Source organism: Emydura macquarii, unplaced genomic scaffold (assembly GCF_026122565.2).
Source record: "Emydura macquarii macquarii isolate MOO-44397 ecotype Brisbane River unplaced genomic scaffold, CSIRO-AGI_Emac_v2 contig_3122, whole genome shotgun sequence".
Lineage (NCBI taxonomy): Eukaryota > Metazoa > Chordata > Testudines > Chelidae > Emydura > Emydura macquarii.
This window is the reverse complement of record NW_027133259.1, coordinates 365,662-383,879: the sequence shown is the minus strand read 5'-3', so window position 1 is coordinate 383,879 and position 18,218 is coordinate 365,662. Positions and strand designations below refer to the sequence as shown.

The window sequence follows — 18,218 nt, the reverse complement described above, 5'->3', positions numbered from 1 at the left end:
ACTATGCTATTTTGCCTTCTCTACTAATAAATTATACTTCCCCTCAGGAAGTTTGGAGGTTTTTAAAAATAGATTATAAAAAGCCAAGTCCATCTACAAACTGATGAAGATTTTCCCTCATTGTTTGTGTTTTTTTTATTCATAATCATCCACCAAACACTTTGAACAGTGTTGCAGAGCTTGGGCCTGATTCTTGGTGTCTTCCAGCCACTCTGCACGTCTCCGGTGGTGCAGATGGTCCCTAATCACATTTTGTATGACCCTGAGAGGATTCCTCGTGTAGAGGAATAATACCCTGGCAGCAGCTCCTATAGCACGGTGGGCATAACTAGAATCTACCTCATACCAGTGATGCTTGGCTGCCAGCACTGCTTCAAGAGGCTGTGGACAGTCTGAAAGAGAGATCTTTAGGTTGTTCTACCTCATACTGGGGACCGGGCTAGCATCTGTCATCCCTATGATTAAGGAGCCAAGTATATTTACCTCCCTCCAGCTTAAAACCACCTTTGCTTACCTCCACCGGCCTTGTGCTGAATACAGCTCTGCCTCTTTAGAAAGCCTCCGTCTATGTATTACTTGCTATTGAGCATTATGACTATTCATTATTTACTATGTGTGGCTTATCTCCTAAATCATGTGGTATTGATTCTGTTCCCTGAGTGGATGACAAATTTAAAACAAGAACAACAAATGATAGTGCATACTTCTGTTTTCAGAAAAACTTGTTCATTTGCACATGAATACCAGTATTCACATGACTAAAAGTGCCTCTGCTACCCTCCATGCAATCAGAAACAGTGTCTGGGAAGAAAAATGAGCCAAAGGGTTCAAGAACATGTCTGAATCCAATTGAGTGGATTTCATGGACAAGTTCATGAATATATTTTCCCATTGGGCTAGCTCTAATTCTTGTCATTCACAGATAAAGCCAGATAAAATAATTTGTCATATTTATGCCATTTGCAATGGCTGTAAATTTGAATGTGACAGGCTTGGATTAGATGAACATATTCTATCCTTTCCTATCATTATTACATTTTCTAATTTAATCTATTGGCATACTATAAATTGTCATGTCATGGTGACCACGGCTCTGAGCAATCACTATTTTCATTAGATGTAAAACATAAAATTATTGCCAGATAAGTACTATCCTATGACTTCAGGGCTATTCTGAAAATTGCAACCAGCTTTTTGATTATTTGGATACACTGTAAGAAAATAGGTTTCCAGAAAGTAGTAGTAATGCCTTTTGCCATTCTCCATTTTTCAATATTTAAAAAATAAATAAATAAAAAAATAAAGTGGGTTGGATAGGAGTGGGTATGGGGGAGATTAAGGTAATGGAGAAGGCTTTAAATGAGTTTGTTCATTACTTTGAGGCTAAAATCTGTATTTTTACTGTCCCAAAGTACTTTCTGCTGCAACTGATTATAGAGGAAGTGAGTAATTACAAATTACAACTACAATCTAGAAAAATCAGATGAAATCAGTTTTCCTTGTTTTTGCATCTGAGGCTACTTATTTTTCCTGCATTGGCAAGAAGGAGAATTGGATCACTTAATGGATCTTTCCTATCTCCATGTTCTTAGATGCTATTTATGATATTGAATTAAGTGTTGGATTTTTTTTAAAGAACAGTTTAAATGGCTGCGAATCTTTGAAGATGGTGTACCTTGTAATTTGGGTTATCCAAAAATTACCTTCAGTTTTTTGAATGATGAAAGCCACCTACTCTGAATCTACTTGCTAGACTTTTGCACACAACATCTTTGTATCTAAATATGGGAACTATTTAAGGAGATACTGAGTATTGCCCAGGTGGCCCCTGAGAACATTGAACATATTATAGATTATTTCAAAATGGCATCCTGAAAGCTACATTATGTACAGTAATCTAGGGAGTGTTCAGTAATTAACATGTAATTTAATACTACCAGTCAAGTATTCTTTAATCAAAACTTGTATGTGAGAATGTGTTAGTTATAAACTCCCAATTTGTATAGGGAGTGTGCCTAGGATGACCAGATAGCAAGTATGAAAAATCAGGGTGGGGGTGGAGGGGCAATATAAAAGAAAAAGCCTATAAAAGAAAAAGCCCCAAATATCAGGACTGTCCCTACAAAATCAGGACATCTGGTCACCCTAAGTGTGCCTGAGGTAGACTGGACCCCCATCTACTTCAATGGGTTTTGGATAAAAAAACCCTAAAAGGCAAGTGTGTCAGGCTAATAATGGGTAGGTGTAGTGTTCTTCAGTTAAGCAGGAAAAATGCAGATACATGGGTATTTTCTCACTAAATCTTGTTTCTTGAGGATTCTCAATGATAGACCATAAACAAACATGGAGCTGTTTATTTTCACTTTTGTCATAAAAAGATACATTACTTCGATGCCCAGAAAATACATTCAACATTTCTTTTTTAAGAGTGTCATTATATTATTGCATATGTTTTGGTCTGATGCTCAGAAAAGTCTATAGCTTAACATACTAGTTTCTTTACAAAGTTTAAAAATATATATATTGTACTGTGTGCTTTACTTTCTAGTAGCCTCAAGGTGACTGTCTAGAATTCCAATATATCTGAATACATTTTGGTTTGGAGTGTAGGTGACTTGCTGTAACAGGTTAATTCCAATTAGAGGTAGTTGGTTAAGTTGGAGCCAACATGTTTCATTGATAGTCAAATAAAAGGTCAAAACATGAGTTTTTATCTGATATGCGCAACAGCTTGTTCCTCTTGCTATTTTTACTTCCTTTTGCAATTTCCTCTTGTAACAGCAGCCAAACAGTTTTTTAAAATCTTTAGACCAAGAGTTTCAAAAGTGACAATTGACTTTTGGGTGCCCAACTTGAGTTAAAGGGGCCTGATTTTCAAAGGGTGTCTATTTTGAAAATCAGGTCCTTTTCAGATATCTCAAATTAATCACCCAAAAATTGAGGCAAAATGACTAGTTGCTTCTAGGACTTTCCTGTAATGGTACATCACAATGGTCTATGGCTAGTCCATTTCTCCCATGTCCTTTATAGCACTGGCTATCAGATAAAGGAGCAATAGTTAAGACTTGCCTGAACATTTTAGAAAAGGTTTTTAAATTCACTAGGCAGATGAGCACTTTTACACTGTACTTATTTATAAACACAATTAAATCAGGTTAATTTATTTTGCTCCATCCTACATCTAATCAACATAGCTTGGTAATTGTCTTAATTAAACTATAATCCAAATATTAAAAAAAACCAAACACTATTGGGTTTTACAAACAGGCATATAATATAATAGTTTGTGCTAATGATTTGGTCTGGAGCGGCTTGCTTGGTTCAGATTTTAAAAGCTCGACTAGAACCAATATTCAGACACAAAGATGTGCACGTTGACAATGTTACGATGAGAGACAACCCCTCCTATCACATAGTTCATCTCCAGTTTCAGAATGGCATGGAAAGGTCCAACAATGGGCTTCACCTGACGAACTACACCTGTGGCAAAAAACAAATAAGTAAAGATGATTGATACAGTGAAATCAAATGGTTTCGGATTAGCTCTGGGGTTTGTTTACACAAGACTAGAGCCAGTCTTCACTTTTGAACAGCTGTCAGAATATTTTTTAAAATGCATGAATGAATATTTTTGGGCAAGCAATGCAGAATAGTCAACCAGTTTGTGAATACTTTTGATTAATGACTACATGTACTACACAATGTTGGTCTGGTTTGCAAACATTTTTAAAAAGGGTTATATCTGCAATGATTGTTTCCTTTTAATATTTGACATGCTCCTATTTTCAGTACATTTACTAAAACACTGATTATAAAAGAACACTGATCACTCTGCAGTTAGCAATATTTTCTTCCACTTTTTGCCCAATGGATGCAAACTAGTTTTCTAAAAATAGAACATAAGACATTTTTTGTTTAAGTAAAGCAAGATGCAGATTATACCAGAGAATGTACAAAGAGATGGATACATAGAACAGAACACCAAGATTGAACTTTCCACTCTCTTTGGGACAGGCGAGATTACAAGTAATTACTAAGTAGTATCTGATAAGCACTTTTCACATACACATCAACCACCACTAATTTGCATAATATAGTGAGCCAAATTATTATAAGCAATCCCATTGCTTTCAGTGGGACAATGGCTGGAAGGAGGTAAGTGTGCAAGGTGAGTAAGGAATGTGGCTATCAGAATTTGGCCTAGTGGTATTTGACACGTTGCTTAGTCTTAAACACTAATCTGAATTGTTGCTGCTTATCACATTTTAAATGCATCATTTTCACAGTGGCATGGTCGTTACCTCATCTACACTGGGACATATGATGAACAAATAAATGATCGTGGAGAAATTAATTGAGCCTAAAAAGTATAATCTTGCAATTTGTTCTGCATAGGCAAACTCCTGTGGCCAGACAGAATAGTTGTGGGATTGAGGGCTAAGGCCCTGATCCTGCACAGTTAAAGTCAGTAATGATTACATAGGATTTGCCTCCATGCACTATGTTGTTCTCCGTATTAAACACATTATGCAGCTACTGTATTAGTACTTGAAAGTCTAAAATAGGTCAAAAACATCAGGAATTTGCTACAGAATCCTCTTCTCAAATACCTGATTCTGACAGCTGACATGTTACAGTGGCATTTGATTTGGTAGGAAATATATAGTTTGAGTGGATTATTTTAGATGTATTCCTTAGATCTTAGGGGTTATGTTTCAAAGCATACAGCACAACAGTCTTTATGGAATTCCAAAAGAATTCTTATACCAGTTCCCTAAGAACACGTTGGCTTATGATCTGATGGTAGAGATAAACGTTTGCTTATTTAGGCTGTCAGCACCTTTTTTTTTCCTACTGCAGTGATGACATTACAACTGTCCTGTTTAAATACTGGCTAATATCTTCAGCATGTAGTAAAATAGCCAGCTTTTCACCACATTAATTTTGCTTGCCATATTTAATGAATATACTTCTTTAAAGCATCCCTTCCCCCTACAATTTATTTTTAAGTTTTCTTGGCCAACATCCTGCACCTTGTAAAATTGACTTGTGGTGGCAAGGGTTGTGTGTGTGGGGCGGGGGGGCGGGGGGAAGAATCTCTCTAGAATTCCCCTTCCTGTATGGTAGGAAGTGTTTTAATATTACTACATGACATTACTGTGGAAATTATCTTCCACCTCAATCATGTAAATTTGCAGTATTACCCACTTAATATCTTGTTCTGTGATGAGTAACCTTCAGGTGATAAAGGCTGGTATTCCTATTTAGTAATCCTTTAATCATTTTAGTCTCCTCTCTCTAATCTATTCACTCTAAAAGTGGGATTGCACGTCACAATGTGACTTATGTAGTCATACAATCATGTCTAAGATGGTTGATGCTAGAGTACAGAACTTCTGAGCATTATGGTTATTGCAGCCAAAGCAACTGATGCATTTCACCTCATTGTCTATTCTGATTCATTCAGATAAATTTCCTTCAGTCTTTTACTAAGCACTTAAGTTTACTTTCAGAAGCAGCGGATAGGGTGGAAAGAACAAATGCGCAGTGTACAACGGGGTAGTTCCTGTATAGTTATTTTGCTTCTGCTTTAAAAGCAATTATAATAATGGGCCAACAAATCAATACTGCATATATGAAAAACATATGTACAGAAAACTGAAGTGATGGTTTTAAGAGTGACTGCGGTCTAAATATATAGAATGGGGTATATCCTATAGTTTTCACTTCTTTATTTAGATTTGTATACAAAATAAAAAGGAGTGCCTATCCAGTGCTCTGGGTGCCCCTGCAATAAACTGCAAAACTGAAATAAAATTAAAGGGCCAGCAGAACACCACACGCCTCTCCCCCATCAAATATATAGGAGGACCTGCTTGAACAAACTTCCTTACAGCTGGCATGGGTGATGCTGAACCCACTTTAAGTCTGATTTCTGGATAAGCTTCCCTGCTGTCCTGCATTAGTTTTATAACGTGTGGGAAAAAATTAACTATAAAATGATATATTGGACACACATGCAGTAGGAACATCTAGTGTATAATGATGAGTAAATGTTACTGATTATTGTACACTAGTTTGTTTCTTCCTCTTGATAACAAGTGCTACATCGAATAGTTGCTCCTTTTCCTCTGACAAGCACAGATGAAAACCATGCACCAGAGCTGCTGAAACACTTGTAATGTGGCCTTCTCAGCCAAGGGCTATTCAGTTACCCAGAATCCAGCAAATAGGCAACAGTTGCCCTGGCAACAGGCCTTCTGAGAAATTATTGCAGGTCATGGGCCATAGTTTGCTATCTTTTTTTTAAAGAAGGGTCTGACCCTCCAGGGCCTTGCCCAGTCTAGTCATTGATGTATGGGCAAAGTACTCCTGCATCGGAATTCCCTCCATTCCATCACAATGATTGTGGTGCTTTACACTCACTTGTCACATGTGTAGGTGACTACACAAGGGGCAAGGTGCTTGACAATCAGGCCCACTATTTAATGCACACATTTGGTTATTCGTATCAATCACTACTTCAAAAGCTTTCATCAGGGAGCCCATCCTAAACTGCCACACTTAGTGCTTAAATCCGCTTCCTTTAAAAGGGCTGATATCAGTCATTGCTGCATTGACACAACGACGGTGTTTCACTGTGCATTTTGGCAGCCTTAAAATAGGGGTCCACAGGGTGGTCTGGCTTCTTCAGCATTTTTAGCTGAAAATTAATATTAAGCACAAAAACCTACTTTACAGTAACAGGAAGGTTACAATGTTGAACATCCTCAAGAGTCAGGAATTGGAGCAACAAAGCAGCCAGTTTCTGATCTCCCTTACACCCCTGTAAATACAGAGTAGCTCTGCCAGTTGCAGTGGAATTATTCAGAAGTAGAAGTGCCGCAACTCGTATCAGAATCTGGTCTAACAGCCTCACAACAGCCCAGACTGTCCCACGAGTTCCAGTGGTTCCCAACCTGTAACCCGCGGAGTCTTTCAAAGTGACCTGTGGCTCCCCTCCTGCTGGCAGCAGAAGGAAACTGCTGCCTAAAGACATGGGGCTACAAGACGGGTGCAGGCTCCTCGCTGCAGCCAAGGGGACGCAAGTACAGTGCTCCCTTTCCCCTGGCTGTAGCAGGGAGCATGGCAAAGCGGGCTGTGTGGAGCTCTAGTGCTGGGGTCTCCTGGTGCTGGGTCCCTGCTGGAGCCAGAGGGAGGGAAGCACTGATCTCCTGCAGTTTGGAATGGCGGTAAAACAACTGTTTGTCAGTGTGTTGAAAACCCGCTAAACCGCTCTCACATACAAGCACCACACAGTACTTCCTGAGAAGTATGCTGAGGCTATTCTACACATGGAAAAAGAGGGTGAATTTATGTAAAGAGGGGGTGGCCCACAAAGCCCCCATCTCTGAAATACAGAGGCATGCCATGTCAATCAGAATTAAACAGTTAGATCAATGCAACCTTAGATTGTATTAACCGCCACGCAAGGCAATTTTTTTAGTACCATTCTCACCCTTGTAAGATTGCACCCCTATGGCTGCCAACCCTGCAGGTTTGTCCTGGAGGTTCCAGGAATTAAAGATTAATCATGAATTAAGATCATGTGATGAAACCTCCAGGATTATGTCCAAACAAAACTGGCAGCCCCTAGCCCCCACCTGTGAAATGGGCGAGGGGCACACATTCAAATATTGCCGTCACTGCTGATTGTCCCTGGTTGTACCTGTGCACATCTCTAATAATTGTAAGGAAGAGCTGCACCCTGATGATCCCCAATAGTGCAATACCCAGCATGAGGCTGTGAATTATGAGAACACCAGGGGAGTTGACTGCAAGCTGGCAGTGATAGTCCACTTGCCTCTGAAGTTATACCAAAGCACCCGTGACTGGTGGTCCCCAGCTGCAGCTGATTGTTCACGGTGAGATTTTCTTTGTGTACAGCTGCTCTGTACTTTGTCTAAGCTGACGTTCCACATCCTCCTATGGAGCAGTCTATTAATCTCCCGTAACCAGTCTGTGCGCTGCTGAGCTGGCAATGGGGGAGGGACCTTGAACCTGCCAAACCTGCACATTGATTTATATTGTTAAAGATGAACAGCAGAGAGAGTCGAGGTACAGTCCAAGTTGAGTAGCTTAAACACGCGGGGTGCAATCCTGGCTTTATTCAGTCAATAGGAGTTTTACCATTGATTTCAGTGGGGCCAGGATTTCATCCTCCATGTGTAAATTGGCCTTTGTAGCATTCCTACACCTTCGTCTTCCCCCTGAGTGCTGTGCTATCACTGCATGTACAATGATGTGGACATCATTACCATTCAAAATAAAGGTTTCTCTCTGACCAGGAAACAGCCAGTACCTGTGCTGTGACCAAATCTTCCTTAGGCTACCCCATTTATGAAAACACCATAATGTTGCAATCACCTCATGGAATTTAAAGGTCTCTCTCTCTCTCTCTCTCTCTCTCTCTCTCTCTGAGTGACTGTTTTCTAAATAGGTACACATGCGCTACATACTACATAGCAGGCTGGAAATAACAGCAGCCATCCCTAATGCCTTTGAAGCTGTTTGCTTTATCACCTTACTCAGAGACATTAAGGCCAGAGGGGACCATTGTGATCATCTAGTCTGACCTCCTGGACATGGCAGGCCACAGAACATCACCCATCCCCTCCTGCACTAGACCCAGTAATTCAGCCAGAGGTTATGAAGTCCTCAGATCATGATTTCAAGACTAAGTAACAAAGAATCCACCAGTTATTCTAATTTAAACCAACAAGTGACCTGTTCTCCATGCGGCAGAGGAAGGTGAAAATCCCTCAGGGTCTCTGCTGATCTGACCTGGGGGGAAAATTCCTTCCTGACCCAAAATATGGTGAGCAGTTAGGCTAGGAGCATGTAGGCAAGACCCACAAGCCAGACACCTAGGCAAAAATTCACCCTAGTAACTCAGAGCCCTCCCCGGTTAGTGTCCTGTCTCTGGCTGCTGGAGGTATTTGCTACCAGCAGCTACAGATATACCCAAATATTGCACATACAATATGACAGTACCCTCCTCTGAAATCAAAGCAATCTGAAAGGTGGGTCATAACCAGGTTACCGATTGCACACCTCTTGCAAAGACAGTATGAATGTGAAGAAACCACACAGGCACATTTGGGTGCCAAATAACCGTGTTTACTAAATGAATACAAATATGTAAGACCTAGCTATACTTTGACTGGTTCCTGGTGTCTTCTCAAATGTGGAAAACGATGAATTTGATGCAGGAATTACTAGGTGAAGTGCTATGCTGGCCTCTGTTATGCAATAGTTCAGAGTAGATGACCATAATGGTTCCTTCTTGCCTTAGAATCTATAAAAATCTGTTTCTCTCATCTTCTCTGTTATGAACCCCCTGAGCAGTCTCTGACTCAATACCCTCCCCATCTCCTCATCTGCATAGTTTCCTTATCCATTTGCCATATTGCATCATTGACTACCTCTTCTCTGGCACCTTTTCCCCACCTTCTAGGATTTAGATTAATAATGACCATAATAGTGCTGTAGTTTCACCTATCCTAAAGAAACTCTCTATCCCACTTCAGATTTTAATCACAAAGCTCCCTGAGTTTGCTATTTACTGGCATCCAATTTCACTCTGTCCACTTTCCCTCTCAACTAGATTCCCAGCAAATCCTGTCACTTCTTTATCACCTGTAAAATCCACCTCTGCCTAACTGATTCCACTGCTAAAAGTCTGGTCCATGATCTCATTCTCTAACCACAGTAACTTTTCTACAGCCTCCCAGCCTTTCATCTCTCCCCACTCTCATTCATTCAATACACTCCAGTCAAAGTTACAGTATCTTCCTTTGTCCCCAGCCCACCCTGCTGGAATCATTCTCCTGCCTTCCTTATTCTTCCATGATCAAATTCATAGCCTCATCTCACTTTCAGCCATGCCTCTCTCTTGGCTCCTGACTCCTGCTATCCTACTACATCCTCATTCATTCATTGCACTCTTCCACCTGACTCTGCCTGTCAGAACCCTTGATCTCCTCCTCCCTCTGGTAACTCCATGTTACTTTTCCTTCCGCCACTAACAAGCCAGCCTGTGCTCATATCTCTCACCTCAGTCCTTTAGTTTAGAGCTTAGCTCATGTCAAAACTGAAACACACGCACACGCCCCATATGGAATTAACAAGATCCTTAACTGCTCAAGGACTTTGCTTTCATGTTGTGTCCCTTCTCGTCTCTTCTCCTCTCCTTTTTTGAACCCTTGATTCAGTCTAGATTCACTCTAAATTCTTCTGGGGTAGGGACTAAGTCTTGTAAAGCAGCACGCACACCAAGGACATCGTACAGAATAACACACAATTTTCATTTTCAAGTGAGTTCTATAATAATTTAAAAAAATAGAAAGTTAATAAAAATCCTTAGAGAAACTAGTACTGGTTTTGAAATCTAAATGACTGAGGTCTTTCTTAAGAAAGAAGAGTAGATAAATAACACAGTAGTGTTGAACTTAATGTTGATAATCCTTTTATCAGCATTTGTTATTGCAATCAGGTGCTGCAGGTATTCCTTGGCTTTTCTGTATCTCTAAGATATAATTACATTTTTCCCCTTTGAAATATGTAGGACCCTCAGGCAGTTCACCTCCACATCTGGTTTCTGCTTGTGTTTTTGTATCATGTAGCTGATTTGCTAATAATCTTGCATCTTGAATTTGGGAGAATTTCCACTGTTTTATTACCACATTACCCAACTGGGGTATGATCCAGAGCGCCTGATTCTATTTTACATTAGTATTTGGCTTCAGGAAATCCAGACTCTAGTAGAACAGAGTTATTAAATGTGAGGTAACATGATTACAAAGATAAATTGAAGAACTATACTCAATTTTGATTAGCCCAACTCTTTAACTAATGTTAACTTTAGATAGATCTAGTCCTTAGTTATTCCTAAAATACAGCACCTATTTATTATGGACATGTCACAGTTATATCTGGGATAGTTTGGATATCACAATCCCTGTCAGCCCAGTCTTAGGGCAGATTTTTTTAGTTTAACTTCCCCCATTAATTTTCAAGTATTAGTATTACAGTACAGCCCAGAAGCCCTAACCATGAGAAGGGCCCCACTGTGCTAGACTCTATGCAAACACAGAGTTAGAGAGAGCCCCTGCCCCAAAGATCCTAAATAAAAATAGTATTTATTATCCCCATTTTACAGATGGAGAATTGAACCCTGGCACTGTTGCCTATGCAGCCTGCTACCTATGGTCAGAGGCTGCCTGGGGATCTCAGAGTGAGGGAGCTGGTGCAGAAGGATCAGAGAAACATCAGACAAAAGTACCTTGTGGATCCTGAGAGATCCATTGGTTTTTCTCAGTGCAAATAAAATGGTGATGAAGAAGGGGAGTAATTCCTCCCCCCATCCTCTCTCTCTCCCCCCTCCCCGTCCTTAATACTGAAATTGCCAAAGGGTGGCTTATTTGACGGATTCATGATAATACCCGTGTGTGAAGTTTGGAGACTGGTTGTTTAGCTGCAGGGAGAAGAAAAAAAGTGGGACAGGGAGGGCCAACTTTGAAAACAGACTGATTTTTTAATTATTTTCTCTGGAAAAGTTAGTAACTATTTTATATAATAAATAATAATAATTGAAAATTGGATTATCATCTGGCCAGTAACTCAGTTAAATGTAGAGACTAAATTCAATTACTGGTACATGAAATAGAGGGATGTGAATCCTGCCTTCAAGGAAAGGTTTAACTGTGGAGCTATGACTGACACCTAAGAGGGAGATTGTCAAAGACATAACACGTATCCTATTTTTTCCCCTATTGCCATTCCTCCATGAACCCTTAAATGAACACTGTCAGCACGAACTGATTCATTTGAAAAAAAAGCATGCATCTAATTGAACCCAGTGAATGAAGCCAGTCCCTTCCCTGTGCTCAACAGAGCTAGAGGGCCTCAGAGTTTCCAAACCCAAATCCTTCCTTTGGCTTTATAGGTAACTGAAAAATAACCCAACAGAAACCTCAGCCTAAGGTCCTGCCCCCCAGTCAGTCTGTTCCTATGGCTTCCCACCGGGACGTCTTCTGTCTTAGCTCTCTAATTCTCCTCTCACCACAAAGTTATTTCCATTCTCTTGGTACTTAAACATTCCCTCATTTCAGCTAACTAGACCCAATTGCCATCATGACTCAGCAGTTGTTCCCCTGATGCTAAATACAGGGTTTTAGCAGCTGAGACTGGGATAACAAACAACTAGCTTTTAAATGGCATTACAACAGGATCTTATCTGCACGTGGTCAAGAGCACCTTTTACGTTTCTACAAACAAGGAATGAAGTGGGCTCCCTCCCACCACTTTCTCTGTCGTCTCCTGTTGCTCCCCAGCTCTGTGCAGAGGTATGGGTAATGAAGAGAGATTTCCTCATCCTTTTACATGCCAACTGCACCCCACTCATGCTCGGGGTTCCTAGAAAAGAAGATGCCCCTCCTGGCCCCAACGTGAGAAATGGCAGAAGATCTCTTGCTCTGTTAGAGGTAAACAACCTCTTTGCAGGTCCCGGAGAAGGGTGTGCAGGTGAAGTCATGTGGGTGCAAGGGACAGAAAATGTAACTGACCAGCAACTCAGTGAAACTGACTACCCAAACTGCTACTGAATACACAAATAAACACATTGAGTGAGTGAGAGAGAGATACTGTCTTCACTAACATCTTTCAGTGTTAGTAACCATACCTGGTACTGGTAATGACAATAGATAAACCAATTTCAAAGAGAAATGTAACTTTCAAGTTGACAGTGTCCCTTTGAGATCATGCTTTATAAAGGAGTTTCTGTTTCCTACAGCAATATGGGAGCTTTGACACAGGCCATGACTTTTCCTAGCATTAAACTTTTAAATCCTTTCTAGAGAGGAGTTGTTGTTTTGGTATCACCATTCCCAAAATTCTGTTGGTTCTTTTCAGTATCTTACATTTGTATATTACCACAACTTTCATCTAGAAATCTCTCCAAGCACTTTACAAACTACACCTATACCAGAATCACATTGAAATGCAGCCACAGAAGCTGGCTGGAAAGCAGAATTCCTGTTCTGCAGGAAATCCCAAAATGTAACCCCCCACCAAAAAAGCCCAAACCACCAGAAACACTATTCTGAAATGGAACAAAAAATGAAATCCCAAAATTTCCCTTGGGACAGGAATTCCAAAGTTTTGTTTAGGGAAAAAAAATCAAAACAACATTTCCTTTTAAAAAATGTTTCTGAGGCTCGCCTTGCAGCTTGCCACATGGGAAACTGGGCAGCCTGGGGATCCTGGGATTTGGAGCTCCCCGTAGGAGCCTGGACCCTGGGATGGCAGATTGGGGACCTGCCACGTAAGCTGCCCTAGAGCCAAGGATCCTACACTGTTTACACTGCAATAAAAACCCCACAACACCGAGTCTCAGAGCCCCAGTCATCTGACACTGGCACTGTGCGGCTATAGCACTTTACAGACTGGATGTTTTGGCTTGCACTCTGAGAACTTCTGCGCTGATGGGGTCTCAGAGCCTGGACTCCAGGGCAAGCCTGAAGATTGCACACTGCAGTTTTATAGCCCCCGTGTCCAAGCCCCGTGAGCCTGGGTCGGCTGACTTGGGCCAGCCATGGCCTGCCTCAGGTATTTTGTCACAGTTTTACTCTTAGAGACCTGAATCTGAGGTGTCCCATCTAGCAGGCTGCCCAAGAGCCTGGGAGCCGAGGAGTATATCTACACTGCAACTGAGACCGAGGCTTCCAATCTGGTAGCAGTGTGGAACTTGTGGCTTGGGTTATCAAGCCCACCTGACCCCCTAGGCTTGAGTTTCTGAGCTCCAGCCCGAACAACAACATCCAGCAGCCTAGCCCTTCGAGTACGTTTACACTGGAAGCAGGGAGCTTGGCTCCTATCTGACCCCATATTTATCTCCTTGCAAAGTTTCCAGTTCCTTCTTCAAAGCACAGAGCTTTTAAAAATAATAGTTCTGAATATGTTTTAAAAAATATAAAAATCCAACCAGTTCTTGAGGCACCCAGTTTTGAAAATTGTGGCCAGTACTTCCAAAGTGTACTTAACAAGTAAAGATATTTATGGCCCAGTTACATTCTTGTGAACAAATTCTACATTACGTTAACATTACCATGTTAATATATCCAGCTATGTACCTAATCCTCTAAATCGGTTACCAGTGAAATATTCCAAATACACCATCAAAAGAGAGTGAAGGCCTAATTCACAATGCCGTAAGGGCATTACACTTCAAAGTAAAAGGGAATCTATTTCCGTGTCTGAATTTTGAGTAATGAGTTGTTGGAGTCATTTCTCTCTGTTTGTTTGTCAGGTGTGGCAGCTCAAGGATTAATGCTAGCTTTAGAGATATTTTTATGTGGCAATTACCAAGAAATAATTCATTTTCTAAAGAACAGTAGTTTTATTAATAAACCAAATTCTATCAGAAATTCCAGAAAAAAACACATGGCAGGAGCCTTTATCATTATTGTCACAAACGATTCAAGAGCAATGCAGATAATTCCATTGAGATGAAAAGGATCAGTTAGCCCTTTGAATGATGAAAAACTTCAAGTAATGCGGTAGCTCTCTTGAGACCACAGGCATTATAATCATCTGGGAATTGCCTGTATTCTGACAGCTAGGCACACTCATGAGCAAGGAGCAGATCTGGGAAACAGAGATTTCCTTCTGAGGCACAATCCCACCCTCATTTCTCCTTACTCTGGGGCACTATCTGCCTCACGGAAGTATTTCTGGGTGTGGTATGAATGGGGTCCCTACGTGACGGGATTACGGTGGACGTAGGAAATTGACCACATTGAACCAAATACAGTGAGACGTGCCCTCTCACAGCATCTCTGGAAGCATTCTAATCTTTCAATACCTCCAGAAATCGTTAAATAACCGATGCACCTCCTTCCCACTCCAGCATGGTTCAGGTCGCTAAGCAACATAAGTGAACCCGAAGTAATTACGGTGACAAACAATTAAAGCACTCACAGTCATTACACTGACATAACCTTTTAAAATCAGGTACAGTATTTAAAAAAGGAAATTAATGAAACTTTACACACCCACACTTGGTCAGATACAGTGTGGAAAAGTTTAGCCAAAAACGTTCATTGTGTGCATGTGTCAACAGGGAGCTATACTATTCAGCAACCTTAACTGTAGTGTTTGTTACTATGAATGTGGTATACTTCCTGAAATACTGAATCAGACATGAGAGAACTGTTATTGTATTACCTCTTTCAGTCAAACTCTACATAGCTAAATGCACAGCTGACTCTTCATTATAAGCAATTATGCAGTAATTAGTTGCAGCCCATAACTAGACATACGTATGTAGGTTTCGTGGTGCAAAAGTGCCCAGCAGTCAAAGATAAGCTACAGTCCATCATCCTTAGCTTGATCCAGAGAAGCATCTATTTGGGGCTGTTCTTTCCTGTCAAACTCCCCGCTTCTGGAGTGATCCCATCAATTGTCTGTTTTTCTGAGATTTCCACTGTTGCAGTTTATTTCCCTACTCCTAAACATCTTGATTTGATATCTGTATCGTTTGATTAAAGTTCTAGTTATAAAAAGTGAATAAATGATTAATCAATTGTTACAGATTGCTAGAGCCAAACTGGACAATATGTTGCTTCCAATTCATGTATAATGCCTTCCACTGATGTCTCCATAACTATGTATGACACATACCACTAATGTCTGTAACATGCTTATGATTTTATTAATCGTTTATTAACCCTTTATAAATAATTTATAAATGAAACTTTATGTGAAGTCTGACCAAATAGACAATTATGTCTAAACTCTTCAGATTGCAATGGAACAGTCTATGAAGTTTTCAAAATGGGTTATAAATTCTTATAAATTTTAGGATTAATGATTCTTAGTTACAAGGTACACAACAAAGTGGGTTTCTGCACATGAAAGCTTATGCCCAAATACATTTGTTAGTCTTTAAGGTGCCACAGAACTCTCGCTGTTTTGCTAAAAACAGACTAACCCAGCTATCCCTCTGGAACTTAGTTACAAGGAGTCCACTTTCTTAATTCATAAGGAAACTAAAATAGAAATGCCACGTTCATGGATATTCTCCATTAAAAACAAATCTTATTTAAGTTTATGACCACTTTTGATGGTTCAGAAATTTAGAATGCAACTTATTATAAATGCAATACTTCAACAGTTCATCAAAATTAATTTTATTAATAAATTGTGAACTTTAGAAAGCTTTTGATTGAATAGAAGAACCTGTAGTTTTTTAACTATATACAGGATTCATGGAATTTTTCAATTTTTGGCCAGAAACTAATGGTAAATATTTTCAACGCTGTTATCTGTCATGTTAGATCATATAGTTTAGGTACTGGGAAAGAGTTAAGAGCAATCTTTGATTCTAGTGAGGTTTGGCTAGTTTACGAATACTGTAATCTTTAGTAAGGGTACCCAGTACATTCAGCAATATGTGCTCTTATCTTGGCTTTGGCAAACTCAAAGTGCTTTTAGACCCTTAGTTTGCCTTGGGGACAAAACCTTGCAAAGAGTTTCCAAGCTGACAACACAATGAGATTACTCATGCATAAATTGCACTAACTGTACTTGCACTATCCTCAGGTAAACAAACTGTTTACCACCATTTACATCTTTCATCTTTTCAGTCCTAAGCTTTTGAGAACTTTATCTAGGTTAAGTAGTTTTTGTTTTTCAGCTGTCACAAAAAGATGTGACAAACTTCAAGGTTGAATGTTAAAATAAGCAAGCCTAAATGACATACACCAGATATGCCTGTGTGCAGGCAAAACAATCCCCTGTTTAACTCACAATGTCTGTTTATTTATATCTATAGTTTGTTATTAGTCCCAGTCTCCATAGTATCTGAGTCCTTAATGTGTGTGCAATTACCAGTTGTGTGTGTAATTTGGGTGCATATTTGTTATCATTTGGACCCTCCCAGTCCCATTACCACATAACCCAGCTTCAGCCAAGCTCCAATACAGTAGCATATCCATGTCACCAAGGCAATTAATTATTGTAACCTTAAGCATTTCTTGGCTATGAGCCACATTATGGCACACAGCAGGACATGAGTGTGTGATTCAATTTACCAAGAAAGAGAAAGCACCTAATCCTGAGGATTTGGTGTGAAAGCCCTTACACAGCCAGTCAGTCACCACCTGGGGATGATGGCTCTGTTGTTATTGTTAGCAGAATTTCTGAAGAATAAAGTTTTCTGAATGATAATGAATGCTAATCCCTGACCAAATTCACAGAATAAGACTGAAGTAAGGGGTCGGTACACCACATTTAACCCCTTTAAATATAATGATTTTTTTAAAAGTGAGCCATGGCATCCATGCATCATGCTGGGAAAAAATAATAGACTCAAGCCAAATCATAATTTTCTGTGTGCAGCTCTCATGAGGTGCAGAAACGGCTGCAGATCATAGCAACAGACCAACAATCATTCATAATAAACATTCTTTGCACTTTGAGATCCTCGGCTGAAAAGCACCCTGAGTGCTTTGCAAACAGGACCAAAGTGCCTCACAACGCTGAAGTCACACAGTGAGTCCGTGGAAACGCTAGATTCTGATATCACTCACGCAGGTGTAATTCTATTGATTTATACAGGTGTAAATGAGAACAGAATGAACATTCTGCTAGTGTATATTTTTCTAACGTGTGAGGCTCTAGATATGGCCACGCTTACCTATGTGTATAATCTGGAGCACAACACCTCAGTACATTGTTTAAAAATTAATAGCGCATACTAGACTCTTGGTCTACAGTACATCATTTGATCCAGTGACCGACAACAGTGGTGAAAGCTCCTATGCTCAGTACCAGTTCCCCAAGTAGGCAGGCTTTTGAATTCCCACTGCAATGCACAGATCTTCAACAGCAAGACTGATTTGTTTATTGGTTTCTTGAAAACTTTAACGGAGGATGACATCCGTGTTTTTGTGGTCTGTTAGCTAATCGAGGTGAGGGGTGAAAATGGATCTAGATCAGTGAAGAACGTTTCATTAACTAGCTACTGGAGGGAAACCTGGCATCCGATTATTTATCTTGAGCAGGAGAATAATTCTTGCTAGAAAAGTGCAGTGACCATTTTTCTTATCTAAAATGAACATTCAGCTCCTACGGTACTGTCTTGCTTGTTTCCAGAAGAGCCCTCCAACTTCACACAA

The 18,218-nt window shown here is 40.1% G+C and overlaps 1 protein-coding gene across 2 annotated transcripts in view; it reads right to left on the bottom strand.

Annotated features, from left to right (window-relative positions):
- Positions 1 to 2,339: 2,339 nt before the first annotated feature.
- Positions 2,340 to 18,218, bottom strand: part of FBLN1 (fibulin 1) — a 123,624-nt gene continuing 107,745 nt past the window's right edge. For both annotated transcript variants that reach the window (XM_067530979.1, XM_067530978.1), the window contains one exon: positions 2,340 to 3,480. In XM_067530979.1, coding sequence (XP_067387080.1) covers positions 3,341 to 3,480 — 140 coding nt within the window. In that variant the 3' untranslated portion in view covers positions 2,340 to 3,340. The remainder of the gene's footprint in view (positions 3,481 to 18,218) is intronic.